This window comes from Equus asinus, chromosome 20 (genome assembly GCF_041296235.1).
Source record: "Equus asinus isolate D_3611 breed Donkey chromosome 20, EquAss-T2T_v2, whole genome shotgun sequence".
Classification (NCBI taxonomy): domain Eukaryota; kingdom Metazoa; phylum Chordata; class Mammalia; order Perissodactyla; family Equidae; genus Equus; species Equus asinus.
Window position 1 is genome coordinate 80,137,818 of NC_091809.1, and position 15,021 is coordinate 80,152,838.

The 15,021-nt window shown below is 46.7% G+C and overlaps 2 protein-coding genes across 2 annotated transcripts; one reads left to right on the top strand and one right to left on the bottom strand.

Moving 5' to 3' along the window:
- Window positions 1-7,610, top strand: NDUFC2 (NADH:ubiquinone oxidoreductase subunit C2). Its single transcript, XM_014859665.3, has 3 exons — window positions 1-169; window positions 5,027-5,170; window positions 7,430-7,610. Exons 1-3 carry the CDS (start codon window positions 1-3, stop codon window positions 7,477-7,479), a joined length of 363 nt encoding a protein of 120 aa, XP_014715151.1. The 3' UTR covers window positions 7,480-7,610.
- A 913-nt stretch (window positions 7,611-8,523) lies between these two features.
- On the bottom strand, window positions 8,524-12,662 carry THRSP (thyroid hormone responsive). Its single transcript, XM_044751944.2, has 2 exons — window positions 11,786-12,662; window positions 8,524-9,197 (listed from the first exon to the last, which is right to left on the bottom strand). Exon 1 carries the CDS (start codon window positions 12,255-12,257, stop codon window positions 11,805-11,807), a length of 453 nt encoding a protein of 150 aa, XP_044607879.1. The 5' UTR covers window positions 12,258-12,662; the 3' UTR covers window positions 8,524-9,197; window positions 11,786-11,804.
- Between the last annotated feature and the right edge of the window lie 2,359 nt (window positions 12,663-15,021).

Sequence of the window (15,021 nt, forward strand, 5' to 3'; positions counted from 1 at the left end):
ATGATGAGCGGACGGCCGGGCCGGGCGCCCTTAAGGTTCCTGCCGGATGAGGCCCGGAGCCTGCCCCCGCCCAAACTGACCGACCCGCGGCTCGTCTACGTCGGCTTCTTGGGCTACTGCTCCGGCCTGATCGATAACGCGATCCGGCGGAGGCCGGTGGTGGCGGCCGGTGAGGCCTGCGCGCGGGATCGGCCGGGAGGAGGGGGTCGCGGGGCCGCGGGCAGGCTCTCCCCAAGCCGCCTGGGGTGCCTCGGCCTTTCTGGGCCTTTTGGCCCAGCAGGCCCCCCCTAGACTCCCCGGGACTCCCGCGCCCGGGTGGCTCCTCCGAGTCGGGCAGAGCCAGAGGGCCCGTTGGCACTTGGGGAAACTGAGGCGCAGCCCTCACCCGCAGGGAGCCTGTGAAGGCTGGGGGGCTGCCTGCTCCCCTTCAGCGCGCGGCGCGGTGTGTGCAAAAATGAGCGTGCCTTGCACGCCGCGCATGATAGCGGTTAATCCTCAGAACACCTGCGGGGGAGGAGCAGCCAGGGGGAGGGGACAGAGCCTCGAGAGGTTACGGCAGCTCGCCCAAGGTCACGGGGCTAGTAGTGGCAGAGCCTGTTGTTAGACCTCAAAGGCTACGTTTGAAACCAGTGTTTCTCAAACTAATAACCCGGGATCTTGTTCAAATGGGGATTCTGATTCATTAGGTCCGGAGAGAGAGGCCTGATAGTAACAAACTCCCAGGTGCTGCTGATGCTGCGGCTTGGGGACCCCACTTGGAGTAGGAGGCTCTAAGCGGCTGGACTGTGTTTCCTGGTGGGTGTCAGTGGCCTCCTCTCAGAGTCTGACTCTGATAATAGGTGACACAGTAGCCGCGCTGAGGGCTGTGGGTCCCCAACGGGACAAGAGGAGGGAAACTGCGGAAGAGGTGTGTTGGAACTTAGCTTTGATTTATCAGGCAGATTCTAGCAGCGAGCCATTGGAGCTGGGGGAGTAAATGGAGGCCAGGGCCTCTAAATGGGGGACCGCTCGATGCTTGAGCGAGTGTGCAGGGTAGGGTGATAAGCGTACAAAGGAGGTTTAGATAGAACGTGGCAGTTTATTCTGTAGGGGACAGGAAGCTTTTTAGCTTTCGGTCGCTGGGGGACAGTGGGAGAGGGAGCTACAGTAATGAGACCCGTGTTTTAGGTCAGCTTTGTCAGCAATGTGAAGCACTGCTTGGAGCCAAGGAGCCCAGTTAGGAAGAAGGCTAACACCATGGTTCAGGGGACCGGGAGTCACCTCACTTGTGCCTCTTTGGCCTTCTTTCAGCTGTATGTCATGCCTGAAGGTCAGCTCCCAGTCCACCGAATCCCAGCATTTCCAGTGTTCAAAGCATATTGAAATCCCGGCTCCCTTGGATGTGATTCCACAGGAGTCGTCAAAGGAGTCGTCTCTGTCCGTTTCTGCCTCTGGGGAGATGGGGTTTTCTCCATTTCCATCGCCACTGTACGTTTGCCCAAGGCTGTTGCTTGGTGTGATGGAGAGAGCTCCACTTTTTGCTCCACTGCATCTCAGCTGTGTCACTTTGGGCAAGTTACTTGGTCAGGCCTAAATTTCCTTATCTGTAAAATGAGAATAATTAATCTGTATGTTTCTTTTGACAATTAACTGAGATTCTTTAGGTAAAATGCCTGGTACATAGAAGGTGCTGGACAGAGTTCCGTTTCCTTAGCCCTTGTTATGCAAACAGTCTACCATATATTTGTTCAACATTTACTGAGCTCTTTCTCCGTGCCAGGCAGTGTTACATACTGGGTATATGAGGAATACTGTCCCTGCCCTTGAGGAGCTCCTGGTCGGGTCAGGGAGATAAGTAAATAGCCCATTACGAGACTAGATGTGACAGGTATGTGTTTTGCTAAGAGGTGGGTGAGCAGAGAACACTTTGGGAGCACAAAGGAGGTACAAGTCGGAGGAAGTAAAGATTGGCTGAAATGTGAAGTGTGTACCGCTTAATCTTGCCTCGTTGTTGTCAAACAGTGTTTTGTGCCTTTTCTAGGAGACAGAAGCATGGTGGTTAAGAGCACTTAACCTTTTGGGTTTGACACCACCTCCACGCTACTGGCCGTTTGATTCTGGGGACGTTACTAATCTCTGTGAGCTTTAGTTTTGCCATCTATGAAATAGGGATAATATCTCTGTCTTTGTGCGGCTGTGAGAACTATGAGATGATGTATGTAAAGTGCTTAGCTAGGGCTAGACATTAGAATTCCTGAGTTCCCTGCGTTTCTCTAAGTTGCTTTGGAAAATTTAGGTCTTGAGAACTTTACTGAAATGGTTATCCTCAGCAGCATTTACTGAATGCATATTGTTTGTCTAGTTCAATGTCTGGCATATAGTAATGCTCAGTAAGTAGTTATTGAATGAATAAGTATGTGTAGAGTACAAGGAAATATAAAACATGGTCCCAACCCTCCAAAGATTTACAAACCAGGTGAGCATATCCATTAAAAAGACAAATTGTGGTACAAGTTTATGCACATAGGGTAACAGGTGTGACAGTCGGAGCAGTGGGGAAGGAGAGAGAGAGGGTGGATTTTCAAACTATGGCCCTGGAGAGTACCTAGCATTCTGTGAGTAGTACTGGAATATTCTACCAATGAAATCAAATTGTGCAGATCTTTTTTCAAGTTAGCAGAAAATTTTAAATAGATTATTTCTTAAGCTTTTCTCCCATCACCTGTTTTTAAACCTTTGTTGCTGGTTACCACTTACTTGCCCTAAATTTAGTTAGTTGATATCTAAGTGTAGTCCACAAAATTAAATATTTAGTGATTTCTATTTAATATAGCGGTAATTTATGGTGTTCTGCAAAGAGCACCATGGCTTCCAAGTTTAGATTGATTGAGTAAAGGAAAGGAAAAGCGATCGTGGAGGGGTTGTATATGTAGTGAGAGGGAGACTGCACTGAGAGAGAGAGGAGAGCTTAGGGGAGTGGGGACTTGGTAAGAGGCCGAGCCATACCTTTAGGGTTAGGACACTGATATCATCATCGAAAACATTTATGGAGTCTTTTTCTGTGAGGGATACGGGTAAGCATAGAATCTGGGTCTTTGTATCTGTGTACATAGTTCAGTGGTACATCGGAGAACCCAGCACACTTTGGTTTGCCATATTGCAGGTGGCGCATTAGGGGAAACAGGGCTGTTTGGAGTAAGGGAGAATGCAGAGGAACCTGGGTCCTGTCCAGTCCCAGATCATAGTAATATTTTGCATTTTTATTGTTTTACACATTTTTCCAAAATACTTTTACATGCATTTTCTTTTGGTTTTATAATACTACTGTGAGAAAGAGAGGATAGGTATTATGTTTGTTTTAGAGGTAGGAAATTGACTTGCCCAGGGCCATTCATCCATTTATTAAATACATGCATTTGTTAAGTGTTGTCTGTATGCTGGTATACAAAGATGAATCAGACATTGCTTTTGCATGGTAGTAGAGACAAATAATTTCTAAAGTAATTTACATATTAATAGAAATGAGTTCACCCTTATAACTCCAGGAAAGTTCTGGGAAGACTTGTTAGCAGAAGTGATGTCTGAGTTGACTCTTGAAGGATAAGGAAGTCCCTGGGCAGGGAAACAACCATTGCATGGTATACGGAAGCATGAAAGAGGGTGAGGGATTCTCTGTCTGTGTGAGGGATTAGGAGCTGTTCAGTACTGCCAAAGCACAGGACGCGCCTCAGGGAGTGTCAGAGGATGAAGCTGGAAGAGTCAGCTCGAGAGGGGCCTGGGAGGCCACCTGCGGGACTTTAGACTCCTGTTTGGTGTAATTGAAGGAGAAGGGGCTTACAGGCTAGGTTTGTATTTTACTAAAAATTCCTCTAGTGAGAGAGTAAAAGCTGGGATCAGTGTGGAGTGGAAAATGAGATGAAACGGAGACAAGTTAGTGCAAATGAGAGAAGTTCCTTGAAGTGAGGAAAGGAAATATTTACAAGGTGAAATTGACAGGATTCAGTGACTGGATGTGAGGGAAGAGGGTAGGAAAAGGGATAACTACTGTGTGTATTACCCAGGGCTTGGATTTCTGATCTTATCATTCTCCAGGTTAGAGATATGAATATGAAGGAAACAGGTTCATTTGGGGGCATTCAGGTGAACACAGCTCTCAAACATTTTGATAGAGCTATTCAGCGTGGGTGTCTGAGTTGGGCATACTTAATGGGTCACCAGCACATGAACAGTAGATAAAACTATAGAAATAAATGAGTTCTCCAGAGGAGAATGTGTAGGATAAGAGGGCTGGGGATAGAATTCTAGAGCATAGCTAGAAAATCACACCGGCAGTTAGCCTTTTGCAAAAAACGTTTCCGTAAAGTTCATACCTTTGGATCTCCCCCTCAGACCTTAAGTTTTGGCTTTCCCTAGATCATATAATTAGATCCTCTCCAGTCTCATTATAATAGGATGATTTTTAAAATAGAGTTTTTGAATAGGTAATACATGCACATGGTACACAGTTTAAAAGGTACAAAAGACAATTGAAATAGATTTGTGGTGTAGCTGGCTGTTTTAGTAACCAGTAAATATGCAAATATGAGTTGGTGTATGGAGACAAACCAAATTGGTTTCGATTGTTCCTAGAGGACTGCCTCTGTCTCACCACATCCTGAACAGGTCCTGGGATACAAGTTAGTTTAGGTCTAAAGTTAACCTGTTGAAAAGGAAAGGACAATTTTTTTCTGTTCTCAGTCTAGCATTCAGGATTTTGTACTTAGCTGCCTTTTTCCATGAAAACATTTATAAAACCTGAATTTAAAAAATCTTGGGTTCTATCGATAGTTATGTCTGTAGACATAATGTTGTTTTTCATAATTGCCAGATTTCTTTAGACGATATCTCAAGGTCAAGGCTATTAATTCACAATAGCTATATAGAAAAGCCTTTTTTTAAAAGAATGTTGAAAGAAATAATAAATTATATATCTGAAATGTAAAAATGTAATTTTAAATATACATTGACTGATTTTTACTTTCTTTGGGATTTGTCGTTTGAATTTCAGGTTTGCATCGCCAGCTTCTATATGTCACTTCCTTTGTTTTTATTGGATATTATCTTTTAAAACGTCAAGACTATATGTATGCGTTGAGGGACCGTGATATGTTTTCCTATGTAAAATCACATCCGGAGGATTTTCCTGAAAAAGGTATTTCCAGTTAATTGTAGAAAACCTCTTTCTTACTCTGTATCATTTTCCCTGGTTATCTTATCCATGCCTGTGGCTTCAGGTGCCCTTTATATTCTGTTGACTCCCACATTTTTGTCTATAGACCAGAATCCTCTTGAATTCACATATCCAGTTTCTGGCTGAGTATCTCTGTGTCCCTTGGACAGGGAGCAGAACTCATGTCCCCTCTGCCTGCCCGGATCTCCTGTTCTTCTGTGTCCTGCTCCAGTGAGTGGCACTACTGTCCACCTGGGTACTCCAGCCAGAAGCCTGGGAATCATCTTCAGGTCTTTCTCTTTCACTTCCCAGTAGTCATCAAATCTTGCCAGTTCTACTTCCTAAATATTCCTCAGCCCTGAACTCTCCTCTCTTTCCCACTGCCACTGCCTGGTTCAGGCCCGGATAATCTCTTGCTTGGACTGTTGCACTTGCCTCCATGTCATGTCTCTCTGGATAAATATGGATATGTTTAAAATAGCTATCCATTGCCTATAGAATAAAATCCAGACTCAGAGGATGGCTGATTTCCCCAGGCTGAGCCAATTGCCTGGTAGAAACACTTTGCCCATACCTTTGATCAACCACATTACTGTCACGTGTCTGTGTCCCTCATTGGAATACAGCTTCATCTTTGTTTCCCCAGCCTCTAGCACAGAGCCTATACATAGCAGGCACTTAATAAATAATAGCTGCCCTGAACTACACAGAACCCTGCCTCATCTCCCATCACTCTTCTGCCTTGTGAAATGCTGTGTCCTGGACCTGCCCTATATCATTTTGTACATGCTGTACCTTCTTGATGCTCCCTTGCCCCATTTCCACCCAGTACACCTAGCAAATTCCTGCTCAGGATCCATCACCTCAATGAAGACTTCACCTAGGGCCTGGCCATGTGGCATAGTGGTTAAGTTCACACACACTCTGCTTTGGTGGCCTGGGTTCGTGGGTTCAGATCCAAGGTGCGGACCTACACCACTCGTCAGCCATGCTATCTCAGTGACCCACGTATAAAGAGGAGGAAGATTGGCACAGATGTTAGCTCAGGGTGAATCTTCCTCAAGCAAAAAAGAAAAAAAGACTTCACCCAGTTGCAGACAGGAATTTTCTCAGCACACTCTGCTTATATCTGTGCAACTATGAATATAATTGTAATAGAACTATTTTCTTGTGTGTATTTTACACATTACTGGTGTGCATGCACGTGAATGAATGAATGAGTACAGGAAAATTTTGAACTTGTAAATATGTAGATTTTTAAATAGATATTCCTATTTATGTAAATGTTTAATATTAAGTGTTTAAATTTCATTAGACTGAATGATGATCTCTGAGATCCTACTTAGCGCTGAGATTTTACTACTCTGTTTATATTCCCATAGCCTTCAATCACATCGGTGGTGTTTATGCTCGTTCAAAAAGGAACAGCTTTTTGGGGGCCAGCCCCATGGCCTAGTGGTTAAGTTCAGCATGTTCCACTTTGGTGGCCTAGGTTCATGGGTTTGGATCCAGGGTACGGACCTCCACCACTCATCAGCCATGCTGTGGTGGTGACCCACATATAATGTAGAAGAATATTGGCACGGATGTTAGCTCAGGGCTAATCTCAAGCAAAAAGAAAAAAGGTACAGCCTTTTTTTTTTGCCAGTGAAGAGCTCAAAGACTAGTACAAACATGAATAGTGGATGTATCAGAGTTGGGGAATATGCAGAACTGCTGGATGTTAGAGCTGGAAGGAATTTTGGGAATACTGATTCCTAAGAATGAGACCCCAGTGGTAGAGCAGTCCTCAGTTCCAGGCCTCCCGCTCTTCGCCTCCACATCTCCCCTAGCTTCCTCCGTCATTCTGCTCTGAGCAGATTACTGGCAGGTGTGCCAAGAGCCTCATGCGCTGACAGCATGAGCCTGGAGAGTTTGACCACCACCTCCTGGCCCCTCCCAGCTGATCTGTGCCCCTCCCTGTTCATTCCTTCCATCGCCTCTTCAGCCAGGGTCCCCCTGGCAGCACTCTGCTGCTCCAAGCAGCCATCTGGATGTCACCACAGATTCTTGCAAAGTTTTTCTTCATTCAGTGAAACAAAATGTCTCAGTGATTGCCAAGCCGTGGTTGAGGACTAGAAAATAAGGAAATTCTTACTGGTTTCTATCTATAAGAATATTAAGTGTTAATTTTACTTTAGGAAATAGGATTTTTTAAACATAATTTTAAAAATAAATCTTTTGTGACTTTTCATTTTATAGATAAGAAAACTTATCGTGAAATTCTTGAAGAGTTCCATCCAGTGCGTTGAAGTTTCCAAAATGCTTGCTCCAGTTTCACTGATACTGGTTTTTTCTGAATTTCGTGGAACTTGTTTCTGTAACATCTAAAGTTTATGTTAATCTGTATGTTAACACCTTGTGATTAAAATGATCATCATGAGCACTCTGACTCCTTTTTGTCATAAGAAAAATAGTTCATCAGAGAACGGTTGGTTTCCATTCACCCAGTTTTAAGACGACATCGGACAGAGGTTAAAATGGAGCTTAGTTCCAGTTGGAGTCGGCACGCTGTAGCTGGTGGGCCAAATCTGCCCCCTGCCGATAGAGTTCTGTTGGTACACAGCCATGCTCGTTTTTTATGTTTTGCTTACGGCAGCTTCCATGCTACAACAGCAGAATTGAGTGATTGTGACAGGGACCCTCTGGCTTGCAAAGTCTAAAATATTTAATATGTGGCCCTTTACAGGAAAGTTCCGCCTGCTCCATTCTAGTGCTGAGTGAAACAAAGTGAGCCAGATGATGGAGGGCTTTGTGAATCATGCAGAATAATTTTGATTTGATCCTATAGGTAGTAGGAAGTCACTAAAGGGTTTTAAATGGTAATGACATGGTCAGGTTTGTATCTCTGAGCTCCTGCAACAACGCAGAGGATGGCTTAGAAGGAAGAGACTCAAGACCAGGAGGGCAGAAGTCTAATACTGCAAAGGGGCCGTTGCCCTTAGAGCATCACCCTGGGAAAGCGGCCGGCCAACTGTCTGCAGGGGAGCCGGCGCAGTTAGAAGTAAGAGATCTCACCTGACTAAAATGAGGTTACTCTCTATGGCCTATCAAATCCAAATGCTTGTCCAAAGAGATTTTTGTTTCCAAGCTCAGATTTTATCATCAGATTAGTTTCTGGAGATTAATAAAATTGTTTCTCTGTTTATATGTGATTTCAAATTAGGGGCAGTATGAATATCAGCATATGGTTTCTGGGGAAAGTCAGATGAGTTCCATCTCTATTTTCTTGTGTCCCACTTGTTAAAAATGAAAGCGTTATGTGAGAAAGTACCTTAGAAGTTAATAAAGATATGTACAAATGTATTATTTTTTTATTGCTACTGCAATAAACAGGTTTATAGTTCACCTGTGCTCGGCAGGTACAAGAGTGAACCACTCATCCCAAGGCATTCTGCTCTCCCTTGGTTCTGGAGAGTAAAATCAACAGCTGGAGCAAAGGCAAGGTGAGCTGAGAAGAAAACAGGCTAGAATAAGAGCGCTCAGGTGCCAGGTGCTTTTGATTCATCATCTTGTTTAATTTTCATAACCTCTCTGTGGGGTAGGTAATACTATCCCCACGTCATAGATGAGGAAATTTAGATTCCAGTGGATTAAGTAACTTGCCCAGGATCACATACTGAATGACTGCCAAGAGGAGGGATGGGAACTTTGGTTGGGCAGATGCTAAAACCCATGCCATTTCTACCAGACCACACACTGGTCAGGTAACATCTGTTCCCTCGTGAACCACTGGCCACCACCCAAGCTTGTCAGAGGAAGGAGGGGAGTTGTGGATAGCAACAAGCATCCCTAAAGTGACCCGGTGGAGAGGCCATGAATTGGTGCTCAGAGGGAGGGAAGGAAGCTTCCCAGAGGACCAAGTCGCCTTCGCTTCCAGCTGCAGGTCCAGGCCTTTCTGGTCGCATCAGGGCTAGTGAACAGCTCCATGTCCTCCTCACAGAGTCTGCCTGCTATCACATAGAGTGATCTGTGGAGTGCAGAAACGTAAAGAACCAAGTGAGTACAAATTCATGCCGCTGAGATACTATCACATGCCTACTGAAGTAGGAAGACTAATGAAAAGGCTCAATGGTGTTGCTGTAGGACAGCTCTGGCAGTGTCCTGGCACTGTAAGAAGAATCAGGTTATCAGAGCTGCAACAACTCTTCTAGTCTCACCTCTACATTTCACTAACAGGGAAAATGCGAGGCAGAAAGGTGAATACGTTGTCCAGGGTCATACAGAGGTCAGTGGCAGAACCAGGACAAGAACCCAGATTTTTAAACTCTGCTATAACCATACAGCCTCCACGAAAATCAGGTTGGGAGTGTTGAAGCATTATGGTGTCGATTTGCTCTCGTCTTTGAAGCCGTTTGGTTGGTCAAGGAGTAGGGTTTCTATTCACTCTGCCACTCCCAATTCCCACCTCCAGCCAGGCTGCAGAATTCTAAGGCGCTAAGGAAATGCACTAGTGTAGAGGAAAGGAATTAGATGTGAGTTAGGCCGGGGTTCATTCACATCTTGGCTCTGCCATTTCCTGAGTAACCATGGACTCACTTTACTTCTCAGGCCTTTGGTTTTTTCATCTGGAAAAGGGGATGATAATTTCATTAGATAATTGATATGGAAGTGATTTTAAACTATAAAACTATTCAAGTGCCAGTTGTTATTTTTTACTCCTACTGATATTATTCAGTGAAGAAACTGAAACCCAGAGAATTGAGCTGGCTAATCCAAGGCCTCACAGCTCTTTAGTGGTAGAACCAGGACTTGAACCCATAGCTGTTGACCCAGCCCACTCATATTCAAGAAGAACCTCTGAAACGCACCCAGGGAGCCTCAAGAGGAGAGGGAAGCAGGGTTGAAGTTGGCAGTTTGGGTGTAGGTTTGAGGTTGAGGAGGGAAGAATGGCTGCGAGAAAGACCAGAGCAGAGCTCTCTGTAGGCTGTGTGTTCAGGGTCCGTGTTCATTCCCCGTCATGACAGAGCGGCCTGCGGGTAGATTGTGAAGATAGCACAATACGGCAGAGAGCGGGTGTGAAGGAGAGGACAGCCAGCTCAAAGCTGGGGCCTTTCTTGCTTTTGTCCTTTTACTAGGTGACTTTGGGTGAGTCACTTCAATCCTCTGGCTTTAATTTCCTTACTAGTAAAATGGGGCTAAAAATCCTGCCCCACATACCTAGCTCAGGTGGGTTTGAGATTCCTACGGACATGGATGTGGTTTATCACTGATGAAGCCAGTCTGTGGGAGCAGCACAGGATCAAAACTAGCAGGTGCCGTGGCCAAATGTCTCCCGATCTTTGCCCGTGAGTGACCCACCCATGACTGTTCCAGGTCCCACCACCTGCTTGTCTAGCTTGCTGCTCATCCACACTCACAACCCCAGCCCTTCTGTGCATAGACATGTGGGCTCAGACTCCAACACATATGCATATGTCCTCACAATGGGGCCTCCCAATGGGCGTGCCTCCACGCTGGCGTGCCTGGAATGGATTAGAGTGCCAAGAGAGCAGTCTTTTGGCTTTCCATTTGGCTGGCTGCAACCTAGGATGGCCAGAGTACCCTGGCCCATTGCAGGAATACTGTGAGCAGCCTCACCGATGTACCCCCAGATGCCATATAAATATAATTTTCCATGTTCTGTGACTTGAAAAGATGTTGGAAAGCACTGCCACACACAAGTAGAATTCACGATGGACACCACCTGAGTAAATACACGTGTCTTAAGTAAGTTTTTTTTATTTGTAAAATGAAATAATAAAAATCTATCTTCATAGAATTATGATGCTTAAATGAGATAATCTATGTCAAGCCCTTAAGGGCTGTGCTGGCACTTACTATGTGCTAAAATGGAAGCTCTTATTAATATATGACATTAGGGTTGGGGTTTTTTTTTTTTTTTTTTGGTGAGGAAGATTGGCCCTGAGCTAACATCTGTGCCAATCTTCCTCTATTTTGTATGTGGGACACCACCACAGCATGGCTTGATGAGTGGTGTGTATGTCCGTGCCCAGGATCCAAACCCACGAACGCAGGCCACCGAAATGGAGCGTGCATTTAACCACTACACCACCGGGCCGGCTCCTAGGGATTCTTATTTTAGGATTTGTGGGTGGGCCTTGGTGAATAGCACATCCCCTGAAATCATATGTATAGTTACATGTCTATATACCTGGACTCTGGGGAGAGAGTGCATAGCTTAATCAGACTCTTAACGAAGTTGACGGTGAGAATGTTCTCATCCAGTTCACACAGTTTCAAGCATTTGCATACTTACTAGTAAATGCATACATGCATAAACACGTAAATGTGCACATAAGGTATGCACTCGCAGGCCACTTTCCCTTCTGTCTCCATGACAGTTGACGGCCATTACCCACCAATTCTGGGTCAAAAGGAGAGTAAGGCAGGTCTGGCCTTGGGCCCTCCGAGGTCCTGGTCCCAACACCCTGCAGTGAGGGTGGCTCTGTTTGAGAACTGGGCTCTCCCTCTCCCCTGGGTTCCACCACTGCTCCCATTCCTCCCCTGGAATGTCCCTTGGAGGATCCTGACATCTACTAGCATGCCTACCATTACCTTCCATAGAGTCCAAGGACTACATGGCCTCTCCCATCATCTCCTGGTATTTCCTTGTCACCTCCTCGGCTTTCAGGGTAAGATGGGTGAGGACGTGATGAAGACTGGAGAAGTGCAGGTGGAACTGGGCTTCTAGGTCCAGCTGTCCCGCGACCCTCTCCTCCTCGGCCTCCTCTGTCTCTGCAGCTTCATCCTCAGCCTTACTGGCTTTGCCACCTGCCACCTTGGCCTGCCACTCCTCCCGGGGCAGCAGCCCATGGTCCACATCCACACGGATGGCCTTGAGCATGGTGAAGCAGTTGTAGAGATCAGGGGTCCCAGGCTGGGCCTGGAGCCCGTGTGCACTCAGCTGCACGTCCTGCAGTAGGCTGGGGATCATCACCACTTGCTCCATGTTGCGCACCACGGCCGAGTACCGGTCCATGACGGTCAGCAGGCAGTTCTTAGGGTAGCGCTGGGTTAGCACCTGCATGGCGGCTTCCTTGTTCACGCTGAGTCAGGCAGACTACCGCAGCACTATTTCTAGGCTGTTAGTATTACGTGTGGATGTGACCGCAGCTTGACAGGATGCCAAGGTCAACAAAGCCCTGTTTTAGGCCAATCCCAGGGCTTGAGCCCTAACATCTACATCAGGTGATCCATCTGCCCAGGAACAGAACTGCCAGACTTCTGTCTGTCATTTCAGCACTCTGGCTCAGCAAGATCCTGGCCCCTCCTCCTCCAGCTTACAGGGCCAGTTAGAGGGAAGCTTTTCACTTTGGCAACTGGTCCACTCGACCCCAGAGCAGCAATTAATTTTTCAGATCACTTGAGACCAAGCAGCCTCTTCTCTGCCAGCTTCCTATTGCGCAGCTCCCTTTGACTTGGGGTAACTCGGCTGTGAAATGAACAAGGGAGGAGGGTCATGAAATGAAATAGCTTTGTGTGGGGCAAAGAGCACTGAAGCAGGGGTCAGAAGCCCAGTTCTGCAATTTCCTAGCTGTGTTTTTGGTTGTTTGCTGGCTAGCACTTATTGAGCACCTACTTTGCGTCAAGTTCTGCCCTAAGCTCTCTCAGGGGTTATCCCACTGAATCTTCACCACCACCCTATGATGAATGTGTTAATATTCCTGTTTCACCAGTGAGGAAACTGAGGTGCAGACAGCTAAAGTAACTTGCCCATGGTCACGTTGGAACTGGGATTCCAGCCCAGGACTACCTCTCTCCCACCTCTGCTCAGTAACCTAGACTGATGTGTGATGTTGCATAAATCATACAAGTTAACCGTGCCCATGCCCTTGTCTGTAAACTTGAGGTGGTGTTGGGCGGCATCAAACAAGACAAAGCTGAAGAAAATGCTTTGTAAACCACAAGGCACCATCCCCAGACGTTTTATCTATGTGGATTCGAGAACAATGCTGAGGTCCCTCTCAACTCTAGCCTGTAATTCCACAAGTTACAATGTTTCCTCTTTACCACTGACCTAGTCCTTTTTTTTTTTTTTAAAGATTGGCACCTGAGCTAACAACTGTTGCCAATCCTTTCTCTCTTTTTTTTTTTTCCTGCGCTTTCTCCCCAAATCCCCGCAGTACATAGTTGCACATTCTAGCTGTGGCTCCCTCTAGTTGTGGCATGTGGGGTGCTGCCTCAGCATGGCTGGATGAACGGTTCTATGTCCGCGCCCAGGATCCAAACCAGCTGGGCCTCTGAAGTCGAGCGTACCAACTCAACCACTCAGCCCTGACCTAGTCCTTTGACCAACAGTCTCAGAAGATAATAATCCTTTGCAGAGCCACATTATCACAGTTGGCAAACTCGCTATATTTATTTATGAGATAACTAGGAAAATGAGGCCCAGGGAGAGGCTCAAAGTGCACAGCAAGTTACTGGCCAAGTCGAGTGAACAAGACCTTCTACATTCTGGTTCAGGCACCTGCTCACAACACCACCTCGGGTGGAAAGATCTGCTAGGTACCTTCCGTCCCAGCGAGGGTGGAGAGAGAAGGAGGGGAGCACAGGGAGACGATCTTATCTCACCTAAGCCACCTTCACCCCCACCCCAGGGCGGGAGCCCCCTCTGCACCCTCCTGACTGACAGCCATCCTCTCCCCTACTCCCTCCCACTCCTATGGCCAGAGCTATGAGAAAGTTCCTCCTTACATTGAACTGAATTCTACCTCCCTTTAGCCTCTCCCCATTAAATTGTCATATCTGCCTCACCTCAAAGTCACCGGCCTAAACTATGCTTATATTAGCACAACAGGGTAGTGTGAAAAACCATTTCCCAGCCTTTAACTCACTCGATCCCCACAGGAGCCTTATGTGGCAGAAAAACATCAGCACCACCCTTTTCAGATGAGGAAACTGAGACTCAAAAAGGGGAGGCACTTGCCCAGGGTCTCAGACATGACAGGAAGGAGGCTCAGCCCAGCTCTCCAGGCCTCAGAGGAAAGCGGAGGTCTTGCCTCTCTCCAAGTCCCCTTCGTGAGCTGGCTGTGGGCCAGACAGTTGACATTGCATCTCCAGGACAGAGAGGGCAGCCAAGTCCAGGCCACTGGCCTGCTGTGAAGGGTCCAGCTTCCACTTTAAATCTTCCTGTACTGCAGGTCACAGAGTAGAACAGAGAGCATGGGAGAGCTCTTCCTCCCGCCGGCTGTATGGCCCTGGGCTAGTCACTCCTCCTCTCTGAGCCTCAGCTTCCTCCTATGGTATAGTAATAAGAGCAAACATTGACTGAGGGCTTGCTATGCTAAACTAATTTATGCCCAGCACTTAAAACAGAACTCAATGCTCCCAATAATCATATGTGGCAGGAGTCCCCATTTGCAGAGGAGAAACTTGAGGCCTAGGAAGGTAAAGTAGCTGGCCTGAGAACACTATTAGTTCTTAGGCAGGGAGGAGTCAGAATGGGTAATAACTCCCAACCACGGGTAGTTATGAGGACTAGAGAGGATGTGCGTGGAATACTAGTATATTGCAAGACCTCGACACCTGTGCATTGCCTCCTGACCGCTTCCCCTCTCCTGCCGTATGCTCCCCCAGTTCCTCATTTAGTCCTCCATTCTAGGACTGGCTACACACATTCCAGTTTGCTTTGTACCCATCCCAGGGCCCAGGACTGCAAATGCTCGGTAAATACTGGCCGAATGATGGCCAATAGATTCACTTCTTGATACATTCTAGGGTCTTTGGTCATAATGTCCAGTCACCTGGAAAAAACAGGGTCCCCTGCCTTGGTGATGGTGGGGGGCAGTAGG